Source organism: Hypanus sabinus, chromosome 13 (genome assembly GCF_030144855.1).
Source record: "Hypanus sabinus isolate sHypSab1 chromosome 13, sHypSab1.hap1, whole genome shotgun sequence".
NCBI classification, from domain to species: domain Eukaryota; kingdom Metazoa; phylum Chordata; class Chondrichthyes; order Myliobatiformes; family Dasyatidae; genus Hypanus; species Hypanus sabinus.
The window spans coordinates 66455401-66481435 of NC_082718.1; the positions used below are offsets into that span (position 1 = coordinate 66455401).

At 50.3% G+C, this 26035-nt stretch overlaps 1 protein-coding gene across 1 annotated transcript in view; it reads left to right on the forward strand.

Annotated features, from left to right (window-relative positions):
- LOC132403373 (dynein axonemal heavy chain 3-like) overlaps positions 1–26035 on the forward strand; it is a 990878-nt gene that overhangs the window by 355984 nt on the left and 608859 nt on the right. The window contains exons 32-37 of the mRNA XM_059986790.1: positions 4568–4682; positions 4809–4942; positions 9458–9643; positions 10816–11002; positions 19053–19291; positions 20217–20366. Of these exons, the coding sequence (XP_059842773.1) occupies positions 4568–4682; positions 4809–4942; positions 9458–9643; positions 10816–11002; positions 19053–19291; positions 20217–20366 (1011 nt within the window). The remainder of the gene's footprint in view (positions 1–4567; positions 4683–4808; positions 4943–9457; positions 9644–10815; positions 11003–19052; positions 19292–20216; positions 20367–26035) is intronic.

Here is a 26035-nt window from a genome sequence, read left to right on the forward strand (position 1 = left end):
CAGGAAGCAGGTGGGTCAGTCAGGAGGTGGGGTCAGTCAGCAGGTGGGTCAGTCTGCAGGTGGGTACAGGAAGCAGGTGGAGTCAGTCAGCAGGTGGGTACAGGAAGCAGGTGGGTCAGTCAGGAGGTGGGGTCAGTCAGCAGGTGGGGTCAGTCAGGAGGTGGGTCAGTCAGCAGGTGGGTCAGTCTGCAGGTGGGTACAGGAAGCAGGTGGGTCAGTCAGCAGGTGGGGTCAATCAGCAGGTGGAGTCAGTCAGCAGGTGGGTACAGGAAGCAGGTGGGTCAGTCAGGAGGTGGGGTCAGTCAGCAGGTGGGGTCAGTCAGGAGGTGGGGTCAGTCAGCAGGTGGGGTCAGTCAGGAGGTGGGGTCAGTCAGCAGCTGGGTACAGGAAACAGGAGGGTCAGTTAGCAGGTGGGTTAGTCAGCAGGTGGGTGCAGGAAACAGGAGGGTCAGTTAGCAGGTGGGAACAGGAAGCGGGAGGGTCCGTCAGCAGGTGGGTCAGTCAGCAGGTGGGTACAGGAAGCAGGTGGGTCAGTCAGCAGGTGTGTTCAGGAAGCAGGTGGGTCAGGAAGCAGGTGGGTCAGTTAGCAGGTGGGTCAGTCAGCAGGTGGGTCAGTCAGCAGGTGTGTTCAGGAAGCAGGTGGGTCAGGAAGCAGGTGGGTCAGTTAGCAGGTGGGTACAGGAAGCAGGTGGGTCTGTCAGCAGGTGGGTACAGGAAGCAGGTGGGTCAGTCAGCAGGTGGGCACAGGAAACAGGTGGGTCAGTTAGCAGGTGGGTCAGGAAGCAGGTGGCTACAGGAAACAGGTGGGTCAGTCAGCAGGTGGGCACAGGAAGCAGGTGGGTCAGTCAGCAGGTGGGTACACGAAACTGGTTGGTCAGTCAGCAGGGGGGTTAGTCAGCAGGTGGGTACAGGAAGCAGCTGGGTCAGTCAGCAGGTGGGTACAGGAAGCATGTGGGTCAGTTAGCAGGTGGGGTCAGTCTGCAGGTGGGTACAGGAAGCATGTGGGTCAGTCAGCAGGTGGGTACAGGAAGCATGTGGGTCAGTCAGCAGGTGGGGTCAGTCAGCAGGTGGGGTCAGTCTGCAGGTGGGTACAGGAAGCATGTGGGTCAGTCAGCAGGTGGGGTCAGTCAGCAGGTGGGTACAGGAAGCATGTGGGTCAGTCAGCAGGTGGGTCAGTCAGCAGGTGGGTCAGTTAGCAGGTGTGTCAATCAGCAGGTGGGTCAGTCAGCAGGTGGGTCAGTTAGCAGGTGTGTCAATCAGCAGGTGGGTACAGGAAGCATGTGGGTCAGTCAGCAGGTGGGTCAGTCAGCAGGTGGGTCAGTCAGCAGGTGGGTACATGAAGCAGGTGGGTCCAGGAAGCAGGTGGATACAGGAAGCAGGTGGGTCAGTCAGCAGGTGGGTCAGTCAGGAGGTGGGGTCAGTCAGCAGGTGGGGTCAGTCAGGAGGTGGGGTCAGTCAGCAGGTGGGGTCAGTCAGCAGCTGGGTACAGGAAACAGGAGGGTCAGTTAGCAGGTGGGTTAGTCAGCAGGTGGGTGCAGGAAACAGGAGGGTCAGTTAGCAGGTGGGAACAGGAAGCGGGAGGGTCCGTCAGCAGGTGGGTCAGTCAGCAGGTGGGTACAGGAAGCAGGTGGGTCAGTCAGCAGGTGTGTTCAGGAAGCAGGTGGGTCAGGAAGCAGGTGGGTCAGTTAGCAGGTGGGTCAGTCAGCAGGTGTGTTCAGGAAGCAGGTGGGTCAGGAAGCAGGTGGGTCAGTTAGCAGGTGGGCACAGGAAGCAGGTGGGTCAGTCAGCAGGTGGGTACACGAAACTGGTTGGTCAGTCAGCAGGTGGGGTCAGTCAGCAGGTGGGTCAGTCAGCAGGTGGGTCAGTCAGCAGGTGGGTACACGAAACTGGTTGGTCAGTCAGCAGGGGGGGTTAGTCAGCAGGTGGGTCAGTTAGCAGGTGGGGTCAGTCTGCAGGTGGGTACAGGAAGCATGTGGGTCAGTCAGCAGGTGGGTACAGGAAGCATGTGGGTCAGTCAGCAGGTGGGGTCAGTCAGCAGGTGGGGTCAGTCTGCAGGTGGGTACAGGAAGCATGTGGGTCAGTCAGCAGGTGGGGTCAGTCAGCAGGTGGGTACAGGAAGCATGTGGGTCAGTCAGCAGGTGGGTCAGTCAGCAGGTGGGTACATGAAGCAGGTGGGTCCAGGAAGCAGGTGGATACAGGAAGCAGGTGGGTCAGTCAGCAGGTGGGTACAGGAAGCAGGTGGGTCAGGAAGCAGGTGGCTACAGGAAACAGGTGGGTCAGTCAGCAGGTGGGTACAGGAAACAGGAGGGTCAGTTAGCAGGTGAGTCAGGAAGCAGGTGGGTCAGTCAGCAGTTCCGTACAGGAAGCAGCTGGGTCAGTTAGCAGGTGGGTACAGGAAGCAGGTGGGTCAGTTAGCAGGTGGGTACAGGAAGCAGGTGGGTCAGGAAGCAGGTGGCTACAGGAAGCAGGTGGGTCAGGAAGCAGGTGGCTACAGGAAACAGGTGTGTCAGTCAGCAGTTGGGTACAGGAAGCAGGTGGGTCATTCAGTAGGTGGGTCAAGAAGCAGGTGGGTACAGGAAGCAGGTAGGTCAGGGAGCCGGTGGGGTCAGTCAGGAGGTGTGTTCAGTCAGCAGGTGGGGTCAGTCAGCAGGTGGGTACAGGAAGCAGATGGGGTCAGTCAGTAGGTGTGTTCAGTCAGCATGTGGGTCAGTCAGCAGGTGTGTCAATCAGCAGGTGGGTCAGTCAGCAGTTGGGTACAGGAAGCAGGTGGGTCAGTCAGCAGGTGTGTACAGTCAGCAGCTGGGTCAGTCAGCAGGTGTGTCAATCAGCAGGTGGGTCAGTCAGCAGTTGGGTACAGGAAGCAGGTGGGTCAGTCAGCAGGTGTGTACAGTCAGCAGCTGGGTCAGTCAGCAGGTGTGTCAATCAGCAGGTGGGTCAGTCAGCAGTTGGGTACAGGAAGCAGGTGTGTACAGTCAGCAGCTGGGTCAATCAGCAGGTGGGTCAGTCAGCAGGTGGGTACAGGAAGCAGGTGGGTCAGGAAGCAGGTGGCTACAGGAAACAGGTGTGTCAGTCAGCAGTTGGGTACAGGAAGCAGGTGGGTCAGTCAGTAGGTGGGTCAAGAAGCAGGTAGGTCAGGCAGCCGGTGGGGTCAGTCAGGAGGTGTGTTCAGTCAGCATGTGGGTCAGTTAGCAGGTGGGGTCAGTCAGGAGGTGTGTTCAGTCAGCATGTGGGTCAGTTAGCAGGTGGGGTCAGTCAGCAGTTGGGTACAGTCAGCAGTTGGGTACAGTCAGCAGTTGGGTACAGTCAGCAGGTGGGTACAGGAAGCAGATGGGTCAGTCAGCAGGTGGGTCAGTCAGCAGGTGGGTCAGTCAGCAGGTGGGTCAGTCAGCTGGTGGGTCAGTCAGCAGGTGGGTCAGTCAGCAGATGGGTACAGGAAGCAGGTAGGTCAGTCAGCAGGTGGGTACAGGAAGCAAGTGGGTCAGTCAGCAGGTGGGTACAGGAAGCAGGTGGGTCAGTCAGCAGGTGGGTACAGGAAGCCGGCCCACACGATGGATAATCATGGGTTCATCACTCACCAATGAAACGTACATCCACATCATGCATTAGGTTGGGATGTTCTCAGGGTTTGTGATGATGTGGCTGGTGTGAAGAGCTTTTCATGATGGAACCCCTGCTTGCTCAGAGATTACATTTATATTGGCACCAGTCCTGATGAAGGGTCTCAGCTTGAAACATCACCTGTTTATTCCCCTCCATAGATTCTGCCTGAGCTGCTGAGTTCCTCCCGTATGTAGTGTGTGTTGCTCTGGATTTCCTGCATCTGCAGAATCTCTTTTATTTTTCATTTATGTATGTCTCTTATATAGTTCTGCTCCATGTTTCCAAACCAAATTTGACTTAGAAACTCTTTTCCAAGGAAGGCATTAAGAGGTGGGATTTGCTGGCAGAACCAGGAAGACTGGGCAATGGGTACTGACGTTATAGCCTCAGTGAGGGAGCACTGCACCTCAGGGTGGTGGACAGGGAGGAGTGATGGTACCTTGGGATCAGGTACAATCCCTCATCTGACAGGTTACTGCACAGAAAGGTCAGCCTTATGAGACAAAGCTCTTCTGCTCAAATGACCCATGACTCTCTCACCTCAGTGTCTGCACGAGTTATGACATAAAGCCACCGTTTTCTAAGCAACAAGCGACTGTAATGTACTGTTTGCATAGAGGGTCTTTGTTAATGACCCCATTCATCTGGGCTCCACTCATTCCCCAACAAGCCTGTGAGAGGTTAATGGTGGCTTTAGATGCCGTAGGTGTAGAGCAACTCCTGACTTCTGTGTGCCTGGGCCACAGGGCTCAATGTCAGAGGAGACAGTTTGATTGTTCAATGGCAATTCTACACTCTGCATGCTTTGAGAAATACATTTAATGGTCACAAAGCCAACCAAACCAATCAACCCCTTCCTCCTATTTTACCTGACTGGGTATGAGGTTCATGTTTGAGGATGAATGTGATTTAACAGTCAAACAGAAGAGTCTGACTCAGGAAGCATCTCCTTGATTTTTTTGAATAGGTGTGGGATGATTTACATGGAGGCTATGAACCTGGGTTGGGAGCCTTTGGTGCGGTCCTGGCTGACAACCAAACTGCCACCACAGCTGACAGCAGACCAGAGGCAGACAGTGCAGGTAAGGGCCAGGCAACTCGTCACTCTTCGGCCAAGCTGTAATGACATCCAGACCTGGTGTGCTACGCGACGTGGAAGCCTACGTGGACAATGCACTCACTCTGAACTTGTTGCCCCATCCTAACAGGCACTATGTGACTGGCTGCTGCCGCCGTGTGTGGATTTTGTTGAGAAGAGGTGTAACCTGATCCTCCAGACCTCCGCTATGCACCTCATCATCTCCACACTGAAAATCTATGAGAGCCTGCTCTTGGAAATCAGGTAGTTATGTGGAGCGATAAACCCAGCTGGAGATTGACTACACTTATGCAGCAATGGAACAGTGTTTAGTAGCCTTTCTCCCCAATCCCTCCCTCCTCTCCCCAATCCCTCACTCCTTCTCTCCCCAATCCCTCCCTCCTTCTCTCCCCAATCCCTCACTCCTTCTCTCCCCAATCCCTCCCTCCTTCTTTCCTTAATCCCTCCCTCCTTCTCTTCCTCCCTCTCTCCCCAATCCCTCCCTCCTTCTCTTCCTCCCTCTCTCCCCAATCCCTCCCTCCTTCTCTCCCCAATCCCTCCCTCCTTCTCTTCCTCCCTCTCTCCCCAATCCCTCCCTTCTCTCCCCAATCCCTCCCTCCTTCTCTCCCTAATCCTTCCCTCCTTCTCTTCCTCCCTCTCTCCCCAATCCCTCCCTCCTCTCCCCAATCCCTCCCTCCTTCTCTCCCCAATCCCTCCCTCCTTCTCTCTCCAATCCCTCCCTCCTTCTCTCCCTAATCCCTCCCTCCTTTTCCTCCCTCTCTCCCCAATCCCTCCATCTCTCCCCAATCCTTCTCTCCTTCTCTCCCTAATCCCTCCCTCCTTTTCTTCCTCCCTCTCCCAAATCCCTCCCTCTTTCTCTCCCCAATCCCTCCCTCCCTCTCTCACCAATCCCTCCCTCCTTCTCTCCCCATCCCTCCCTAATCCCTCCCTCCTCCTCTTCCTCCCTCTCTCCCATGCACTTTCCATCCCATCTCTGTTCTAAATTTTAATGAATGTTTTGTCAGTGAGAAATGAAGCCTCCCAGTTTAATCCATCTAGGTGGAATTGGATTTCAAAATACTTCTTTATGTTTCCAAACTGAGCAGTAAGTCTGGAGTGGAAGTTAGCAACAGGGTAGGAATTTCAAATCACTAATAAAGGCAGGGAAAGTGAATGATAAAACATGAAAGAACCCTTTCAAGAGACAAGGACAGCAGGAACAGCACTGGGTGTTTAATGTTCCAGGGTTGTGATGCTTTTGAAGAGATAGAGAGGGGAGTATGCACTATTCATCGAGGACAGTGGCACAGTGGCACCCAGAGACATGATGGAGGCTCATCCACTGAAGCTGTATGCATTGAACATAAAAATAATAGCAGAGAAATCAGTCAATCACTCTAATAGGATTATACTATAGACCCCTCCTCAATAACCATCAGGACATTGAGGAACAGATATGTAGTCAGATGAGGGAACAGTATTAATACTGTTTTTGCAAGTGACTTCAGAACTTACCCAATGTAAACTGATACCTCATTGTACAAGAGGTTGAGACAAGGCAGATTTTGTGAGATGCATCCAAGTGAGTTTCTTAAGTCAGTATGTGGGTAATGTCAACTGGGAGGGGACATTCTGGTCCTGGTATTGAGAAATGAGCTTGGCCAAGTGACATTTAGGGAAAAAGTGATCATAACCCCTTCAGTTTTAAGATGGCTCTGAACAAAGTGAGGTATGGACATTCTGGGAGAGTATTGAATTGAAGCAAAGTCTGAGAATATTAAACAGGAACATTGGGGACAGCTGTTTTGGGGAAAGTCACACCTGATCTGTGGAGGGTACTTGAAGACCCACTGGACAGGACAGGACAAGTATGTCCCGAGAAGAAGGAGGGACAAAGGTGGCAAGGTCAAGATTACAAGAAGAATGGTTAATTTAGTCAAGAAGACCTGGAAGTGGACGTAAGGTTTAGGAAATAAAATCAAACAGAGTCCTTAAGGATTATAAAGAAGGCAGAAAAGAACCAAACAAGAGAATTAGGAAACCCAGGAGGGCTCATGAAAAATCTTTTGTAAGTAGGATTAAAAAGAACCCTGAGACATTTTATACATATGTGCTTCGATATGTGTGGTCTTATGGAGAACAAGAGGATAATGAGGGAGAGGACAAGACCACTCGATGATAAGGAAGGAGCATGTATACGAAGGTGGAGTAAGTTGGTGAGGTCCTAAGTGAGTACTTTGGAACAAAATTACAAAGGGAAGGACATGGAGGGAATGAAATCTGTGTTGAACATGATAATATGCTGGGGTATTCTGAGATTAAGTGAAAGGTAGTATTGGGGTCGCTTGAAAAATATTAAGGTGGATAAGTTCCCAGGGCTTCAAGGGGATAGATCACTCATTATTGAGATGAGATTGCTGGACCCCTGCCGAAGATCTTCATATCCTCTCTAGCTGCAGATGAGATCTTGGAGGACTGGAAAAGAGCAAAGGTTGAATAGAGCCAATCCCAGTAACTATAGACCAGTGAGTCTCACATCATAGGCAGGGAAGCTGTTGGAGAGGATTCTTAGGGATAGGATTTATGAGTATTGGAAACCATGGCCTAATTAGGGACAGTCAACATTGTTATGTGCAGGGCAATCAAGTCTTACTAATTTGCTTGAAGTTTTGAGGAGGTGGTGAAGATAGAACTGTGCATGTTGTGTATATTGATTTTAGTAAGGCCTTTAACTAGGTGCCACGTGGTTGGTGCATCCAGAAGATAAAGATGTCTGGGATCCACAGTGACTTGATCATTTGGATTCAGTATTGCCTTGCTCATCGATACACAGGGTAATGGTTGATGGGACTTAATTTGGCTTAATTTGACTTAATGTGTCTAGTGGCATTCCACAGGGATCAGTACTTGGACATCTGTAGTTTATATATACCATATATTGGATGAAAATGTGAAGAGATGGCTTAGTAAGTTTGTAGACAATACAAGGATTGGTGGCATTGTGGATAGTATAGAAGATTGTGAAAGAATACAATGAGACATGGATCAATTACAGAAGTGAATGTTGAAAGAGCAGATGGAGTTTAATTGGCTGAAGTATGAGGTTTTGCATTTTAGAATATCATTTTTTTTACACAGAGAATGGTGGGTGTCTGGAATGTGCGTCCTAGGGTGGCGGAGGAGGTAGGTATGATCGAGATAGACCATGAATGTTCAGAAATGGAAGGACATGAACGTGCAGACAGAAGGGATTAGTTTAATTATTTTGGCACAACATCGTGGGCAGTGGATATTGTATATTTGTACTTTCAGAAGGCCTTTGACAAGGTGCCACACATGAGGCTGCTTACTAAGTGAAGGTACTACAGGAGAGTTACTGGCATGGTTAGAGCATTGGCTGATTGGTAGGAGGCAGCGAGTGGGAATAAAAGGATCCTTTTCTGGTTGGCTGCCAGTGACTAGTGGTGTTCCGCAGGGGTTGGTGTTGGAACCACTTCTTTTTATGCTGAATATCAATTATTTTGATGATGGAATAGATGGCTTTATTGCCAAGTTTTCAGATGGTATGAAGATTGGTGGAGGGGTAGGTACTGTTGAGGAAATAGGTAGGCTGCAGAAGAACTTAGACAGCTTGGGAGAATGGGCAAGAAAATGGCAAATGAAATACAATGTTGGAAAATGCATGGTCATGCATTTTGGTAGAAGAAATAAATGTGCAGATTGTTTTCTAACCAGGGAGAAAATCCAAAAATCTGAGATGTAAAGGGACTTGGAAGTCCTTGTGCAGAACACCCTGAAGGTTAACTTGCAGGTTGAGTCGGTGGTGAGGAAGGCAAATGCAATGTTAGCATTCATTTCAAAAGGTCTAGAATACAACAGTAGAAATATGATGCTGAGACTTTATAAGGCACTGGTGAGGCCTCACCTTGAGTATTGGGCTCCTAATTTAAGAGAAGATGTGCTGGCATTGGAGAGGGCTTAGAGCAAGCTCACAAAGATGATTCCAGGAATGAAAGGGTTATCATGTGAGGAGCGTTTGAAGTTCTGGGTCTGTACTCACTAGAATTTAAAAGGATGTGTGAGGGGGATTTAATTGAAACCTTTTGAATGTTGAAAGGCCTAGACAGAGTAGATGTGGAAAGGATGGTTCCCATGGTGAAGAGTCTAGGACAAGATGACACAGCCTCAGGATAGAGGAGCATCCATTTAAAACAGAGTTGCGAAGAAATTTCTTTAGCCAGTGGGTGGTGAACTTGTGGCATTTATTACCAGAAACAGCTGTGGAGGCCAGGTTGTTGGGTGTATTTAAAGCAGAGCTTGATAGGCTGTTAATTGGACACAGCATCAAAGGTTACAGGAAGAAGGCTGGATAGTGGGGCTGAGGAGGGGGAAAAAGACAGAGCAGACTTGATGGGCCAAATGACCTAATTTCTGCTCTTGTGTCTTATGGTCCTATGGAAATGTATGTGTTACCTTGGAAATGGTTAAACAGCAGAAACTGACAAGATGATATAGGAAGAGTCACCAGGTAAATAACAATATAGAGGAAACTTAAACGAAGGATGGACTGCTTGCTAATTTGATTTTTCCATTTAATTGTACATCAAGGAGCAGTGATCAGATGTGTAAAATGATGTGCTTTCTGCAGATATGCTTCTTCCTGGTTTGGTGGGTGAGTGTGGAGGGAGAATTTTGATCCTGACCTGCCCTCTGCATTGTTGAACTACTGGGTCATTGTGCTCCCTCCAATATTTTCATTCATGATGTACTGTATTCCAGCTTCTCTGATGACACCGTTGGCAAGGAGGAGGAGATTTCTCACACCTTCAAGGCAACGGAGGAGAAGAGTTTCTCAGCCATGGTGCAGAAAGCACCACAGGAAGTCACCAATGCACTCGTTGCTTATGCCTTCTTCTCTGTAATCTGGTCCATTGGTGGCCTTCTCGACCCTTTATCGAAGCACAGGTAATACATGGGGGCTCTGCAGAACTGTGCAGGAAACATTGCTTTTGTGTGACCACATAATTTTCCTATCTGTTAACATTTAGCCATTTAGGAGCAATCATGAATGAGAAGTTGCAAACAAATATATGACATTATTAATGCAACCATTGAAGCTTGTACCATGACACTATAAACTCCATTTCCCAACAGCACTCCCGTTCACTCTCCTGGCATCTGAAATATCATGAGCTGTAGACCACATGCTATTCCCAACAGCAGATATCTCGACCAACATCACATGTTCTTTCTTCATTAGCTGCTTAATTCCTCAGCTCGCTGTACTACCTCCAAACTCCCATTTCGCTTCTGGCCACCTTCCTAAATCTAAGGCCATCCAAGATCTTCAACCTGTGTTCATTTCTCACTAGCTTTTGCCGTCCCTGTGACTCCTGTTCTTACCCCTCACACAGACTTTCTGATAAGCAACATTTCTATGTTTAAAGTCCTTTCCCCTTGTGATTCCCCCCTCCTTCAGACCTGCAGCTGTCCTCCAATTTCAACTTCCTAATTACCCAAGTTTAATCTCTGATGCTGTATCTTCAGCTGACAAGGTCCAAAGCTCTTTACTTCCTTCCTAAACCTCTCAAGTTCTCTGCCTCTCCTCCTATCCTCTTCCTCTCTGACCAAGCTCCTCTCCTCTTACCCTCTCTCTCCTCCCTCTTTCTACCCTTTCTCTCCTCCCCCTCACCCTCTCTCCCCTTCCCCCGTGTCCCCCCTCCCTTCCCCCTCTCTCCTCTCCCCATCTCTCCATCACCCCGTGTATATTCACGATGAGGGTGTGTCTGATATCGTATTCTCAGTGAGTGTAACTGTATATTCACAGTGAGGGTGTGTCTGATATCGTATTCTTAGCATCCTCTGCTGGTTACCTTTCACCAGCACTCCTGTCATCAGATGGAAGTAATATAGAAGCTCAGGCTGGTGGTCAGGGTTGAAATTCTGCACTGGAAGCCCCGACCCACCTGAGTGCAGAGACTTTGGAATTGTGCTTCCCACTGGATGCGCTGCATTCCACCACAACATTCTAACAATTTAATGTCACACCCCATTTTTACAAATATTGTATGTCTGTAACATAACTCCTAATCTGCTGAGAAAATAATTAACACTGCATCACATATTTTCTTTTGCAGCTTTAGTAATTTTTTCAGAAGGCTTTGTGATTGGGAGTCTAAACCAAAAGACATAAAGTTTCCCAGAGCTTTACAGATACCAAGAGAGGGGAGTGTTTTTGACTTTGTCTACCTCAAGAAAACCTTTTTACCTTGGTGCACATGGAAGGACCTGGTAACTCCTGTTGACATTGAGCACAGGACTGAGGTAGGTATCTCCAAAGGGATGTACTCAGTAGGATGGGTCCCATTGACACTCAGGTTACGGTAGTTCGAGGAGCAGGAATTCACCCTTACAAAATTCACTGCTCAAAAACTGAAGATATGAGATAAAATTCGCACTCGCTGAATTTGTGTGAAAAAATATAAACAAAGCAGCACATTTTTTTTGAGTCCTTTGGTACTTCCATAGAATATGATTTCATTAACTTCAAGGAAAGTAAGCATCCCCCAGTAACTCAGAGGTCACCTCTAGTTCCAAAGGGAAAATTGTTGAGGGAGAAATAAGCAAACAGTTGGAGGAACACAATGGGTCAGACAGATGGATGGTCATTTCCCATCAGGACTAAGGATGATAGCCAGTATAAATAGCTAAAAGTTGGTGAGGCAGGAACTGAGAGGCGATGGGTGGGTCCAGGTGAGGAGGGGTTGTTGTGCACCTAACTATTCCTCTTTTACAAAATTTTGTTATTTTTTATTGTAACTTATAGTAATTTTTATGCCTTGCGCTCTGCTGCTGCCATAAAATAAACTTTATAACTTAAGTCAGTGATAACAAACCTGATTCTGATACAGGTTGCAGAATCTGCTCTCGTAAGTCTTCAATTCATTGTTTTCCATTTTTTGAAGTCTCGAAAAAGATGCAAGAGCTATTCAGTGTTCAACCCAGAAAAGTGTGAGGTGACCCACTTTGACAGTTTGAATTTGAAGGTAGAAATACGAGCTTAATGATAGGATTTTTAAGGTAGAAATACAAGCTTAATGTTAGGATTTTTAGCAGTGTGAGAGAACAGAGGGTTCTTGGGGTCCTCATCCTTAGATTCTTCAAAGTTGCCATGAAAGTTGATACGGTGTTAAGAAGACCTATGGTGTGTTGTCTGTCATTAGTCAGGAGTTTGAGTTCAAGAGGTGTGAAATAATGTTACAGCTCTATAAAACTCTGATTAGACCATAAGACATCATTGAAGCAGAATGAGGCCACTTGGCCTATCATCTGCTTTACCATTCCAGCATAGCTGATTTATTATCCCTCTCAACCTCATTCTCCTGCCTTCTCCCCGTAACCTTTGAGGCCCTTACTAACCTAGAACCTGTTAACCTTTGTTTTAAATGGACCCAATGACGTGGCCTCCACAGCCACCTATGATAATGAGTTCCACAGATTCACCATTCCTCCTCATCCTCTGTTCTAAATGGACATCCTTGTATTCTGAGGCTGTGCCCTCTGGTCCTAGACTCTCCAAACATGCTCTCCACATCAATTCCATCTAGGCCTTTCAATATTTGATAGGTTTCAATGAGATCCCTCCTCATTCTTCTAAAGTCTAGCGAGTATAGGCCTGGAGCTATCAAATGCTCCTCATAGGTTCACCCTTTCATTCCCAATATCATTCTTGTTGGCCACATTTGGAGCTTTGGTTGCCTCATTATGGGAAGGACGTAGAAGCTTCAGAGAGGATGCAGGGGAGATTTACCAGGATGCTGCCTGGACTGGACAGCATGTCTTATCAGGATAGGTTGAGTGACCAAGGACTTTTCTATTTGAAGCGAAGGAAGATGAGAGGTGACTTGATAGAGGTGTACAAGATGATAATAGGAAAAGATCAAGTGGACAGCTAGAGGCTTTTTACCAGGACAGGAATGGCTAATACCAGAGGGCATAATTTTAAGGTGATTGGAAGAAATTACAGTGGTGGGGGGCATCCAAGGTAAGTTTTTACAGAGAGTGGTGAATATATGTAATGCCCTTTTAGGGTGGTAGTAGAGGCAGATACAATAAGAGTATTTAAGGAAGTCTTAAAAAAGCACATGGATGATAGAGCAATGGAGGGCTAGCTAGGAGGGAAGGGTTAGATTTATCTTAGAGTAGATTAAAAGATCGGCACAGCATTGTGGGCTATAGGGCCTGTGGTGTTCTGTGTTCCAATTGGGCAATCAGAGAGGCCCAGTTGGGGCAAGAACTCTCTGCAGACTGCCTGCCCCGAGGACCCAGAGGCACCCTGAATGGCCAGCACCTGCAATATTGAGGGAGGCCAGCAGTGGTGCCACTGAGCAGGTGAGGCTCAGCACTTCAATGGTGGTTATTAGCCTTTGCTCAGTTCAGGGCTGGGGGAGGAGCTGGGCCTCTGCATTCAGTCCTGAGGCTTTCCCAGTGTCTGCAGGAGAAAACATCAAGCAGATGATAACAGAAGGGACTATAAGCGCTGGAATCTGGAACACAAATCAGAATGCTGGAAGAACTCAACAGGTCAAGAAGTGACTGTGGAGGCACAAAATGAAAGGTTGTTTATTTAGGTATGGTACCCCTTCATTACCATCTTTCAGGTGACTATGAACTTACAACCCAACATCCCTCAGTGCATCAAAAAGGGCATAAGGATCCTTCTGTTTACTGTGTACTTTCCTCTTACACTTGATATCCCAAAGTACAACACCTTCCACTTGTCCTGGTTATACTCCTCTTGCCATTTCTCTGCCCAGAAATAGATCGGATGGATTTAGATAGGCACTTGAACAGGCATAGAATGGAGGGTTATGGACCCTGTGCAGGCAGATCGGATTAATTAGGTTGGCATCGTGTTGTACAGACATTGTGGGTCAAAAGCCTATTCCTGTGATCTTATTCTCCCCACCTCCTTCAGCAATGTGTTCCAGTTTCTGGGGTGTACATCGAGACCCCTCTGATCCTCAGTATTCTCGGGGACCCTACCATTCAATCCACAGTTGTTTATCTTGCCTTCACCAAAGCCAAATTGCACTTCAATCATCATCAAAAATTTATGTGCTTCTTGTGTACATAATTCCTTTAGCAAAATCCCCTACTAAGGGCCAGATCTCTTCCATTAATTACTTATAAACAATATAGCTAATTACATTATTGCATCTTTACTTTTATTTACACACACAATCACATTATCATCAAACATTCTTTAATTAAACTGGTTCATACAAATTGCAGTCATCGTTACACTGTATGGTTACAGGGTGGTCAGTGTGGACAGGCTGTGGACAGTGTAGACAGGGTTGTCAGTGTTCATAGGGTGCCCAGTGTGGACAGGGTTGACAGTGTTCATACGGTGGTAAGTGTGGACAGGGTGGTCAGTGTGGACAGGGTGCCCAGGGTGGACAGGGTGCCCAGCTGAGACATGGAGTGACTATTCACATTCTCATATAGGGTGATGCCAGCAGTTTGGTAGTGGTGGAGGTGTGTCTGGATTTCACTAGAGCTCAGAATGAACAAGACATGAGTGTGAAATATTAGAATTGTAAATAAATATGATATACCCTCTATCAGATTCAAATATCTCTGCTGTTTTTTCTGTTGCATTGTTCTTGATGTGTGTCCTTGTGCATGCCTCGTTTGCACCGAACATGGACAGACTGATGGTCTCTTACAGGTATATAAGGAGAGTGTATGGGGACATACTACTTACTGGGACTTTAGGAACACCCGGACTCTATTACAACATTGCTACACACTTACTGATTCCATGCTAGAGACTCCTCATGTTAAACCCTTCTGTCCAAAGAACCATACAACTGAGAAGGGAAACTACAAAATCGGGATACAGTGAATTACCCTTGCCTGAAATTCACCCCTCAGCACCACAACTCTCGATGATTCTGTGAGTAAACCTTACACAGAGTTACCCCAGTTGTAAGTCAGTGTGGTTCAAGGCGAGAGATTTGAAGGTGGAATGTAGCTGACGTTCCCTGCGGTGTGTTCGTGTGCTGAATGGTGTTTTTTCATCTATTGCCAATAGCTTGGGATTCCCATAGAACAAAAGCAAAGAGTTTGGATGCATGGTCATCATTACTGTATCTTCTGGAATGACTTTCCACATGGTCCAGTGTGGAGAGGCTGTGGACAGGGTGGTCAGTGTGGACAGAGTGCCCAGTGTGGAGAGGGTGCCAAGTGTGGACGGGCTGTGGACAGAGTGGTCAGTGTGGACAGTCTGTGGACAGAGTGGTCAGTGTGGACAGTCTGTGGACAGGGTGGTCAGTGTGGACGGGCTGTGGACAGGGGGTCAGTGTGGACAGTCTGTGGACAGGGTGGTCAGTGTGGACGGGCTGTGGACAGGGGGTCAGTGTGGACAGTCTGTGGACAGGGGGTCAGTGTGGACAGTCTATGGACAGGGTGGTCAGTGTGGACGGGCTGTGGACAGGGGGTCAGTGTGGACAGTCTGTGGACAGGGGGTCAGTGTGGACAGTCTGTGGACAGGGGGTCATTGTGGACAGTCTATGGACAGGGAGCCCAGTGTGGACGGGCTGTGGACAGGGGGTCAGTGTGGACAGTCTATGGACAGGGAGCCCAGTGTGGACGGGCTGTGGACAGGGGGTCAGTGTGGACAGTCTATGGACAGGGAGCCCAGTGTGGACGGGCTGTGGACAGGGGGTCAGTGTGGACAGTCTATGGACAGGGTGCCCAGTGTGGACGGGCTGTGAACAGGGGGTCAGTGTGGACAGTCTATGGACAGGGTGCCCAGTGTGGACGGGCTGTGAACAGGGGGTCAGTGTGGACAGTCTGTGGACAGGGTGCCCAGTGTGGACAGGCTGTGGACAGGGGGTCAGTGTGGACAGTCTATGGACAGGGTGCCCAGTGTGGACAGGGTGCCCAGTGTGGACGGGCTGTGGACAGGGGGTCAGTGTGGACAGTCTGTGGACAGGGTGCCCAGTGTGGACAGGGTGGTCAGTGTGGATGGGCTGTGGACAGAGTGGTCAGTGTTGACAGTCTGTGGACAGAGTGGTCAGTGTGGACGGGCTGTGGACAGGGGGTCAGTGTGGACGGGCTGTGGACAGGGTGCCCAGTGTGGACGGGCTGTGGACAGAGTGGTCAGTGTGGATAGTCTGTGGACAGGGTGGTCAGTGTGGACAGTCTGTGGATAGGGTGGTCAGTGTGGACGGGCTGTGGACAGGGGGTCAGTGTGGACGGGCTGTGGACAGGGGGTCAGTGTGGACGGGCTGTGGACAGGGGGTCAGTGTGGACGGGCTGTGGACAGGGGGTCAGTGTGGACAGTCTGTGGACAGGGGGTCATTGTGGACAGTCTATGGACAGGGAGCCCAGTGTGGACGGGCTGTGGACAGGGGGTCAGTGTGGACAGTCTATGGACAGGGGGTCATTGTGGACAGTCTATGGACAGGGAGCCCAGTGTGGACGGGCTGTGGACAGGGGGTCAGTGTGGACAGTATATGGACAGGGTGCCCAGTGTGGACGGGCTGTGAACAGGGGGTCAGTGTGGACAGTCTATGGACAGGGTGCCCAGTGTGGACGGGCTGTGAACAGGGGGTCAGTGTGGACAGTCTGTGGACAGGGTGCCCAGTGTGGACAGGCTGTGGACAGGGGGTCAGTGTGGACAGTCTATGGACAGGGTGCCCAGTGTGGACAGGGTGCCCAGTGTGGACGGGCTGTGGACAGGGGGTCAGTGTGGACAGTCTGTGGACAGGGTGCCCAGTGTGGACAGGGTGGTCAGTGTGGATGGGCTGTGGACAGAGTGGTCAGTGTTGACAGTCTGTGGACAGAGTGGTCAGTGTGGACGGGCTGTGGACAGGGGGTCAGTGTGGACGGGCTGTGGACAGGGTGCCCAGTGTGGACGGGCTGTGGACAGAGTGGTCAGTGTGGATAGTCTGTGGACAGGGTGGTCAGTGTGGACAGTCTGTGGATAGGGTGGTCAGTGTGGACGGGCTGTGGACAGGGGGTCAGTGTGGACGGGCTGTGGACAGGGGGTCAGTGTGGACGGGCTGTGGACAGGGGGTCAGTGTGGACAGTCTGTGGACAGGGGGTCATTGTGGACAGTCTATGGACAGGGAGCCCAGAGTGGACGGGCTGTGGACAGGGGGTCAGTGTGGACAGTCTGTGGACAGGGTGCCCAGTGTGGACGGGCTGTGGACAGGGGGTCAGTGTGGACGGGCTGTGGACAGGGAGCCCAGTGTGGACGGGCTGTGGACAGGGGGTCAGTGTGGACATTCTGTGGACAGGGTGCCCAGTGTGGACGGGCTGTGGACAGGGGGTCAGTGTGGACAGGGGGTCAGTGTGGACAGTCTGTGGACAGGGGGTCAGTGTGGACAGTCTATGGACAGGGTGCCCAGTGTGGACGGGCTGTGGACAGGGGGTCAGTGTGGACAGGGGGTCAGTGTGGACAGTCTGTGGACAGGGGGTCAGTGTGGACAGTCTATGGACAGGGTGCCCAGTGTGGACGGGCTGTGAACAGGGGGTCAGTGTGGACAGTCTATGGACAGGGTGCCCAGTGTGGACGGGCTGTGAACAGGGGGTCAGTGTGGACAGTCTGTGGACAGGGTGCCCAGTGTGGACAGGCTGTGGACAGGGGGTCAATGTGGACAGTCTGTGGACAGGGTGCCCAGTGTGGACGGGCTGTGGACAGGGGGTCAGTGTGGACAGTCTGTGGACAGGGTGCCCAGTGTGGACAGGGTGGTCAGTGTGGATGGGCTGTGGACAGAGTGGTCAGTGTGGACAGGCTGTGGACAGAGTGGTCAGTGTGGACAGGCTGTGGATTCTGTCCACACTGGGCACCCTGTTCACACTGACCACCCTGTCCACAGACTGTCCACACTGGGCACCCTGTCCACAGCCCATCCACACTGGGCACCCTGTCCACAGCCCATCCAAACTGGGCACCCTGTCCACAGCCCATCCACACTGGGCACCCTGTTCACACTGGTCACCCTGTCCACACTGGTCACCCTGTCCACACTGGGCACCCTGTCCACACTGTCCACAGCCGATCCACACTGGGCACCCAGTCCACAGCCCGTCCACACTGACCACCCTGTCCACAGACTGTCCACACTGGGCACCCTGTCCACAGACTGTCCACACTGGGCACCCTGTCCACAGACTGTCCACACTGGGCACCCTCTCCACAGACTGTCCACACTGACCACCCTGTCCACAGACTGTCCACACTGGGCACCCTGTCCACAGACTGTCCACACTGATCACTCTGTCCACACTGACCCCCTGTCCACAGACTGACCACACTGACCACCCTGTCCACAACCCGTCCACACTGGTCACCCTGTCCACAGCCCATCCATACTCCGCACCCTGTCCACAGCCCGTCCACACTGGTCACCCTGTCCACAGCCCGTCCACACTGGTCACCCTGTCCACAGCCCATCCACACTGACCACCCTGTCCACAGCCCGTCCACACTGGTCACCCTGTCCACACTGGTCACCCTGTCCACAGCCCGTCCACACTGGTCACCCTGTCCACAGCCCGTCCATACTGGTCACCCTGTCCACAGCCTGTTCACACTGGACACTCTGCCCATTCTCTGTCCAAACCGTCTTTTTCAGTCCAATTAGGCCACCTTGTCTACACTGGGTACTTCTCTGTCCACTGCCAGCAACCATCTACTATTGGCAGCAGTGAGCCTCCAGTTGGTGTGGAAACCAGCCAATAGCTGCCAAGCCCCTGCCTCAGATCCACAGCATTCCCATTGGGTTCCCAAGAATCCACCGTTGGCTCTGTGTCTAACCACCCTTGACCAGATCTCCCAAAACACAGAACCACATTTCTCTTGTACTCTGACCGTTCCCTCTGCCAAATCCCCCACTTGCTCAGAACAGTGTTTCCCATCATCAGCAGGGAGTGAGAGAGCTCTCACCCCACAAGATGCTAGGTGCGAGAACCCTCTGACTCCCTCCTGTCCCGGCACAGTTTTCCTCCACACTTCCCTACCCCACTCTCTACCTCTCTTCCCAGTCCTCTCTCTCTCCCATCCTCCCATCCCCCTGTTTAACCTCCGTGTCTGGTGCTGGAGCTGTGACCCACAAGCCCAGCCCCAGCTGCGATCCATACCTTCCCCATCCACAAAGAGCTGACCCCTGAAAGGTCTAACCACTCACTTACTCCCCACTGCTGTCACTGGCTCCCTGGCCAGACTAATACCTTCTGTGATCAATGGCACAGATGCACACTGTCTAGATGTGTAGCAGGATAATTTAAACATCTTTCCTACCCAAGACCTGCACAGTTTATTAGCACAAGACTAGTGCATTTCTCTCTTGACTTGCAGCTTAACAAAGTCGTCATAAACACGACCGAGACAGTGATGCAGATGTATTTCCTGGAGAAGCTGCTGCTACATGACAAACCATTGCTATTTGTGGGACCCGCGGGCACCGGGAAGACAACAATCACAAACAGCTTCCTTCGACGATTGCCTCCCGACAAGTACTCCGTCTGCCAGATCAGCTTCTCGGCGCATACGTCAGCCAACCAGACGCAGGACATCATCCTGGCACAGTTTGAGAAGTACTGACAGTTCCCAGATTGGGGCTGGGGGGAGGCTGCGAGGTGTTAGAGGAATATGAAGGAAGATCCCATGAGCTGCTGCAATATGTCAAGAGACACTGGTCTCTCTATGCAGGCATGGGACAGGGAGTACTTTGGTTTAAAATGTCCAGAAGCAAGAGCCCAAATTACTGTGGAGTTTTAGATGTTTCAGAAAGGACAGGGAGGGAGGCAAAAGAGGTGGGGGCGCAGCACTATTGATCAGAGGTAGTGTCACAGCTGCTGAAAAGGTGGACGCCATGGAGGGATAGTCTACTGAATCTCTGTGGGGGAGGTTAGGAACAGGAAGGGGTCAATAACTTTACTAAGTGTTTTTTATAGGCTGCCCAATAGTAACAGGTAATAATAACCGAGGAGCAGATGAGGAAACAGATCCTGGAAAGGTGTAATAACAGAGTTGTCACGTTGGGAGATTTTAATTTCCCAAATATTGATTGGCATCTCCCTAGAACAAGGGGTTTAGAGGGGATGGAGTTTGCTAGGTGTGTTCAGGAAGGTTTCTTGACGCAGTATTTACTCCTCTCGTGATATTAAAATATTTTATCAGATCTCCCCTCAACTGCTGACACGCTAGGGAAAGCAGTTGTTTGCTCAACCTCTCCTAAATCTCTAATCCAGGCAACATTTTGATGAACCTGTAACCTTTCCAAAGCCTTCACATCCTTCCAATAATGGGGCAACCATACGCAATACTCCAAGTGAGGCCTTACTGAACCTTTGTACAGCTGCATCATAAAAAAGCAGGAAAGAGTAAGAGTGAAAGTGGTGAACGGAAGTTGGATCATACAATTACTTGCCAAAGCAGCAGGGCAATGTTTTAAATGCAGGTGGTGAGTAATTCAAATAAACAGATTGAGTAATGACCATCATTATCCCTCCATCACAGGCGCAGGAGAAGTGTCCACGGGATAGAGCCCGAGAAACAGCTGTGTGTTTTTGCTGATGATGTCAACATGCCAGCAAAGGAGAAGGATGGAGCACAACCTCCTGTGGAGCTGCTACGACAGTGGATCGATCACGGCTACTGGTTTGACAGGTATGGTGACGGGACAACACTGTATGCAGGACTGATGGGGGGTCCGACTTTGCCTATTTATGATGCAGTATGGGTGAAGGAGAGTGAGGGAATGTGACAAAATGAGTGTCTGCAGTGTTTCCACTCTCTAGGCGCCTCCATACCCGATGGTACAACAAGTTGGAATATTCTCATGATACATCTGTAGAAATTTGTTCAAGTCTTTGTTGACGTTGCAAATCTCCTCAAACTCCTAATAAAATATAGTCACTCACTGGGCCCAGGATAGATCTTCAGAGATGTAGACACCTAGGAACTTAAAGCTGCTCACCCTTTCCTCTGCTGATCCCTTGATGTTGGACTTCACTTCCCCTTCCAAAAATCCACAATCAATGCAGGGTCATTGCAACACCACTCAACCAGCTGATCTATCTCTCTCCCGTACGCCTTCTCATCACCACCTGGCAACAACAGTTGTGTCATCAAGAAATTTATAGATGGCATTTGAGCTGAATGTAGCCACACAGTCATGGGTGTTGAGAGAGAAGAGCAGTGGGCTTGAGGTGCACCTCTGTTGATTGTCAGTGAAGAGGAGATAGTGTTTCCAATCCACACTGACTGTGGTCTCCTGATCAGAAAGACAAGTATCCAGTTACAGAGGGAGGTTCAGGGACCCAGGTTTTGGAAATTGTTGATCAGTGCTGAGGGGCTGATGGTGTTGAACACTGATCTATAATCAGTATACAGCAGTTTGACACAGGTATTGCTGTTGTCCAGGTGATCCAAGGCCGTTAGAGAGTCAGTGAGATTGCGTTTCTGTAGATCTATTGTGGCAGTAGGCAAATTGCAGTGGGTCCAGCTCCCACTGAGTCTGGAGTTAATTCTGGTCATGACCAACCTTTCAAATCATTAATCACAGTGGATGTGAGTGCAACTGGGTGATAGTCATTGAAGCAGTTCACCTGGGCAGCAGTATGTCTGTGATAGTACAAAGGGCCTGTATGGGACATAAGTTTGTTGAAGCACATTGATGGCCCTTTTGGAGAGGGGAGAGGGAACTACATTTGATCTCCTACTGGGAAATGAGGTTGAGTGAGTGGTTGGTGGAGGAGGAATACAGGACAGTATAGCATGGGGCAAGCCCTTTGGCTCACTAGCTTCTAATGAACCTGATCCTCCTTCACTGTACGTTGACCATACCCCTCCCTTTTCTGCATATTCATGTGCCTGACTAAGAGCCTCTTAAACACCCGTATCATATTTGCCTCAACCACCATCCCCGGCAGCACTTTCCAGCCATTCACAACACATTGTCAGAAAACTTGCCTCACACATCTTCTTTGATCTTAACACAACCTACGCTCCTTCCGTCACAATAGACAGGACCTCCCGGTTTCCAACCCTCTTCAACTCTGCCTGTCATTCCCAGCTAGATATGTCCATACATGGCCTCCTCTACTGCCATAATGAGGCCAAACTCAGGTTGGAGGAGCAACACCTCATCTACCGTCTCCGTAGCCACCAGCCTGGTGTTATCAACATTGAATTCTCCAATATCCAGTAATTCCCTCCCCCTCCCCCTTCCCCTAACCCAGATCCCTCTCTGCCTCTCTCCCCTTTCGACTTTCTCCTTCTTTATCTCTACAGTTCTTTCATGCTTATCCCTTCCCACCCCCCTTTATCTTTCCTCTGATTGGTTTTCCACCTGACGCCTCTAGGCCCTAACCCCCTCCCCTATCTCTATTATTGGGCTTCGGCCCTCTCTTCCCCCGCCCCCCAGTCCTGATGAAGGGTCTTGGCCTGAAACGTTGGCTACTCTTTTCTCACAGATGCTGCCTGACCTGCTGAGTTCTTCCAGCGTTGTGTACATATTCTTTGATCGTAAACAGCCACCCGCCCTACCTGAAATACATGTCCTTTAGTATTAGATATTTTCTGCCTCCCATACTCCTATAAACATTTATCAAATCTCCCCTCAGCCTCCATGTCTTTGTTGATTGTGGACTGTGTGCTGGTCAGACCGCATTGATGGTGGACTGTGTGCTAGTCAATCCACGTTGATGGTGGACTGTGTGCTTGTCAGACCGCATTCATGGTGGACTGTGTGCTGGTTAGACCGCATTGACGATGGACTGTGTGCTGGTCAGTCCGTGTTGATAGTGGACTGTGTGCTGATGAGTCCGTGTTGTTGGTGGACTCTGTGCTGTTCAATCTGTGTTGATTGTGAACTGTGTGCTGATCAGTCTGTGTTGATGGTGGACTGTGTGCTGGTCAGTCCGTGTTGATGGTGGACTGTGTGCTGGTCAGTCTGTGTTGATGGTGGACTGTGTGCTGGTCAGTCCATGTTGACGGTGGACTGTCTGCTGACAAGTCCGTGTTGATTGTGGACTGTGTGCTGGTCAGTCCATGTTGATGGTGGACTGTGTTCTGTTCAGTCCGTGTTGATGGTGGACTGTGTGCTGACGAGTCCGTATTGATGGTGGACCGTGTTCTGTTCAGTCCGTGTTGATGGTGGACAGTGTTCTGGTCAGTCCGTGTTGACGGTGGATTGTCTGCTGACGAGTCCGTGTTGATTGTGCACTGTGTGCCGGTCAGTCTGTGTCGATGGTGGACTGTGTGCTGATCAGTCTGTGTCGATGGTGGACTGTCTGCTGACGAGTCCGTGTTGATTGTGGACTGTGTGCTGGTCAGTCCGTGTTGATGGTGGACTGTGTGTTGACGAGTTTGTGTTGATTGTGAACTGTGTGCCGGTCAGTCTGTGTCGATGGTGGACTGTGTGCTGATCAGTCCGTGGTGATGGTGGACTGTCTGCTGACGAGTCTGTGTTGCTTGTGGACTGTGTGCTGACGAGTCTGTGTTGATTGTGAACTGTGTGCGGACAAGTCTGTGTTGATTGTGGCCTGTGTGCTGACGAGTCTGTGTTGATGGTGGACTGTGTGCTGGTCAGTCTGTGCTGATGGTCGACTGTGTGTTGACGAGTCTGTGTTGATTGTGGCCTGTGTGCTGACGAGTCTGTGTTGATGCTGGACTGTGTGCTGGTCAGTCTGTGCTGATGGTCGACTGTGTGTTGACGAGTCTGTGTTGATGGTGGACTGTGTGCTGACGAGTCTGTGTGGATTGTGAATTGTGTGCTGGTCAGTCTGTGTTGATTGTGAACTGTGTGCGTACGAGTCTGTGTTGATTGTGGACTGTGTGCTGACGAGTCCGTGTTGATGGTGGACTGTGTTCTGTTCAGTCTGTGTTGATGGTGGACTGTGTGCTGATGAGTCCATATTGATGTTGGACTGTGTTCTGTTCAGTCCGTGTTGATGGTGGACTGTGTGCTGACGAGTCCGTGTTGATGGTGGACTGTGTTCTGTTCAGTCCGTGTTGATGGTGGACAGTGTTCTGTTCAGTCCGTGTTGATGGTGGATTGTCTGCTGACGAGTCCGTGTTGATTGTGCACTGTGTGCCGGTCAGTCTGTGTTGCTTGTGGACTGTGTGCTGATCAGTCCGTGATGATGGTGGACTGTGTGCTGACGAGTCTGTGTTGATTGTGGACTGTGTGCTGGTCAGTCCGTGTTGATGGTGGACTGTGTGCTGGTCAGTCTGTGTTGCTTGTGGACTGTGTGTTGACGAGTTTGTGTTGATTGTGAACTGTGTGCCGGTCAGTCTGTGTTGATGGTGTACTGTGTGCTGATCAATCTGTGTTGCTTGTGGACTGTGTGCTGACGAGTCTGTGTTGCTTGTGGACTGTGTTCTGTTCAGTCCGTGTTGATGGTGGACAGTGTTCTGTTCAGTCTGTGTTGATGGTGGACTGTGTGCTGGTCAGTCCGCATTGACGATGGACTGTGTGCTGGTCAGTCCGTGTTGATAGTGGACTGTGTGCTGATGAGTCCGTGTTGTTGGTGGACTCTGTGCTGTTCAATCTGTGTTGATTGTGAACTGTGTGCTGATCAGTCTGTGTTGATGGTGGACTGTGTGCTGGTCAGTCCGTGTTGATGGTGGACTGTGTGCTGGTCAGTCTGTGTTGATGGTGGACTGTGTGCTGGTCAGTCCGTGTTGACGGTGGACTGTCTGCTGACAAGTCCGTGTTGATTGTGGACTGTGTGCTGGTCAGTCCATGTTGATGGTGGACTGTGTTCTGTTCAGTCCGTGTTGATGGTGGACTGTGTGCTGACGAGTCCGTATTGATGGTGGACTGTGTTCTGTTCAGTCCGTGTTGATGGTGGACAGTGTTCTGTTCAGTCTGTGTTGATGGTGGACTGTGTGCTGGTCAGTCCGTGTTGACGGTGGACTGTCTGCTGACGAGTCCGTGTTGATTGTGCACTGTGTGCCGGTCAGTCTGTGTCGATGGTGGACTGTGTGCTGATCAGTCTGTGTCGATGGTGGACTGTCTGCTGACGAGTCCGTGTTGATGCTGGACTGTGTGCTGGTCAGTCTGTGCTGATGGTCGACTGTGTGTTGACGAGTCTGTGTTGATGGTGGACGGTGTGCTGACGAGTCTGTGTGGATTGTGAATTGTGTGCTGGTCAGTCTGTGTTGATTGTGAACTGTGTGCGTACGAGTCTGTGTTGATTGTGGACTGTGTGCTGACGAGTCCGTGTTGATGGTGGACTGTGTTCTGTTCAGTCTGTGTTGATGGTGGACTGTGTGCTGATGAGTCCATATTGATGTTGGACTGTGTTCTGTTCAGTCCGTGTTGATGGTGGACTGTGTGCTGACGAGTCCGTGTTGATGGTGGACTGTGTTCTGTTCAGTCCGTGTTGATGGTGGACAGTGTTCTGTTCAGTCCGTGTTGATGGTGGATTGTCTGCTGACGAGTCCGTGTTGATTGTGCACTGTGTGCCGGTCAGTCTGTGTTGCTTGTGGACTGTGTGCTGATCAGTCCGTGATGATGGTGGACTGTGTGCTGACGAGTCTGTGTTGATGGTGGACTGTGTGCTGATGAGTCCATATTGATGTTGGACTGTGTTCTGTTCAGTCCGTGTTGATGGTGGACTGTGTGCTGACGAGTCCGTGTTGATGGTGGACTGTGTTCTGTTCAGTCCGTGTTGATGGTGGACAGTGTTCTGTTCAGTCCGTGTTGATGGTGGATTGTCTGCTGACGAGTCCGTGTTGATTGTGCACTGTGTGCCGGTCAGTCTGTGTTGCTTGTGGACTGTGTGCTGATCAGTCCGTGATGATGGTGGACTGTGTGCTGACGAGTCTGTGTTGATTGTGGACTGTGTGCTGGTCAGTCCGTGTTGATGGTGGACTGTGTGCTGGTCAGTCTGTGTTGCTTGTGGACTGTGTGTTGACGAGTTTGTGTTGATTGTGAACTGTGTGCCGGTCAGTCTGTGTTGATGGTGTACTGTGTGCTGATCAATCTGTGTTGCTTGTGGACTGTGTGCTGACGAGTCTGTGTTGCTTGTGGACTGTGTTCTGTTCAGTCCGTGTTGATGGTGGACAGTGTTCTGTTCAGTCTGTGTTGATGGTGGACTGTGTGCTGGTCAGTCCGTGTTGACGGTAGATTGTCTGCTGACGAGTCCGTGTTGATGGTGTACTGTGTGCTGATCAGTCTGTGTTGCTTGTGGACTGTGTGCTGACGAGTCTGTGTTGCTTGTGGACTGTGTTCTGTTCAGTCCGTGTTGATGGTGGACAGTGTTCTGTTCAGTCTGTGTTGATGGTGGACTGTGTGCTGATCAGTCCGTGATGATGGTGACTGTGTG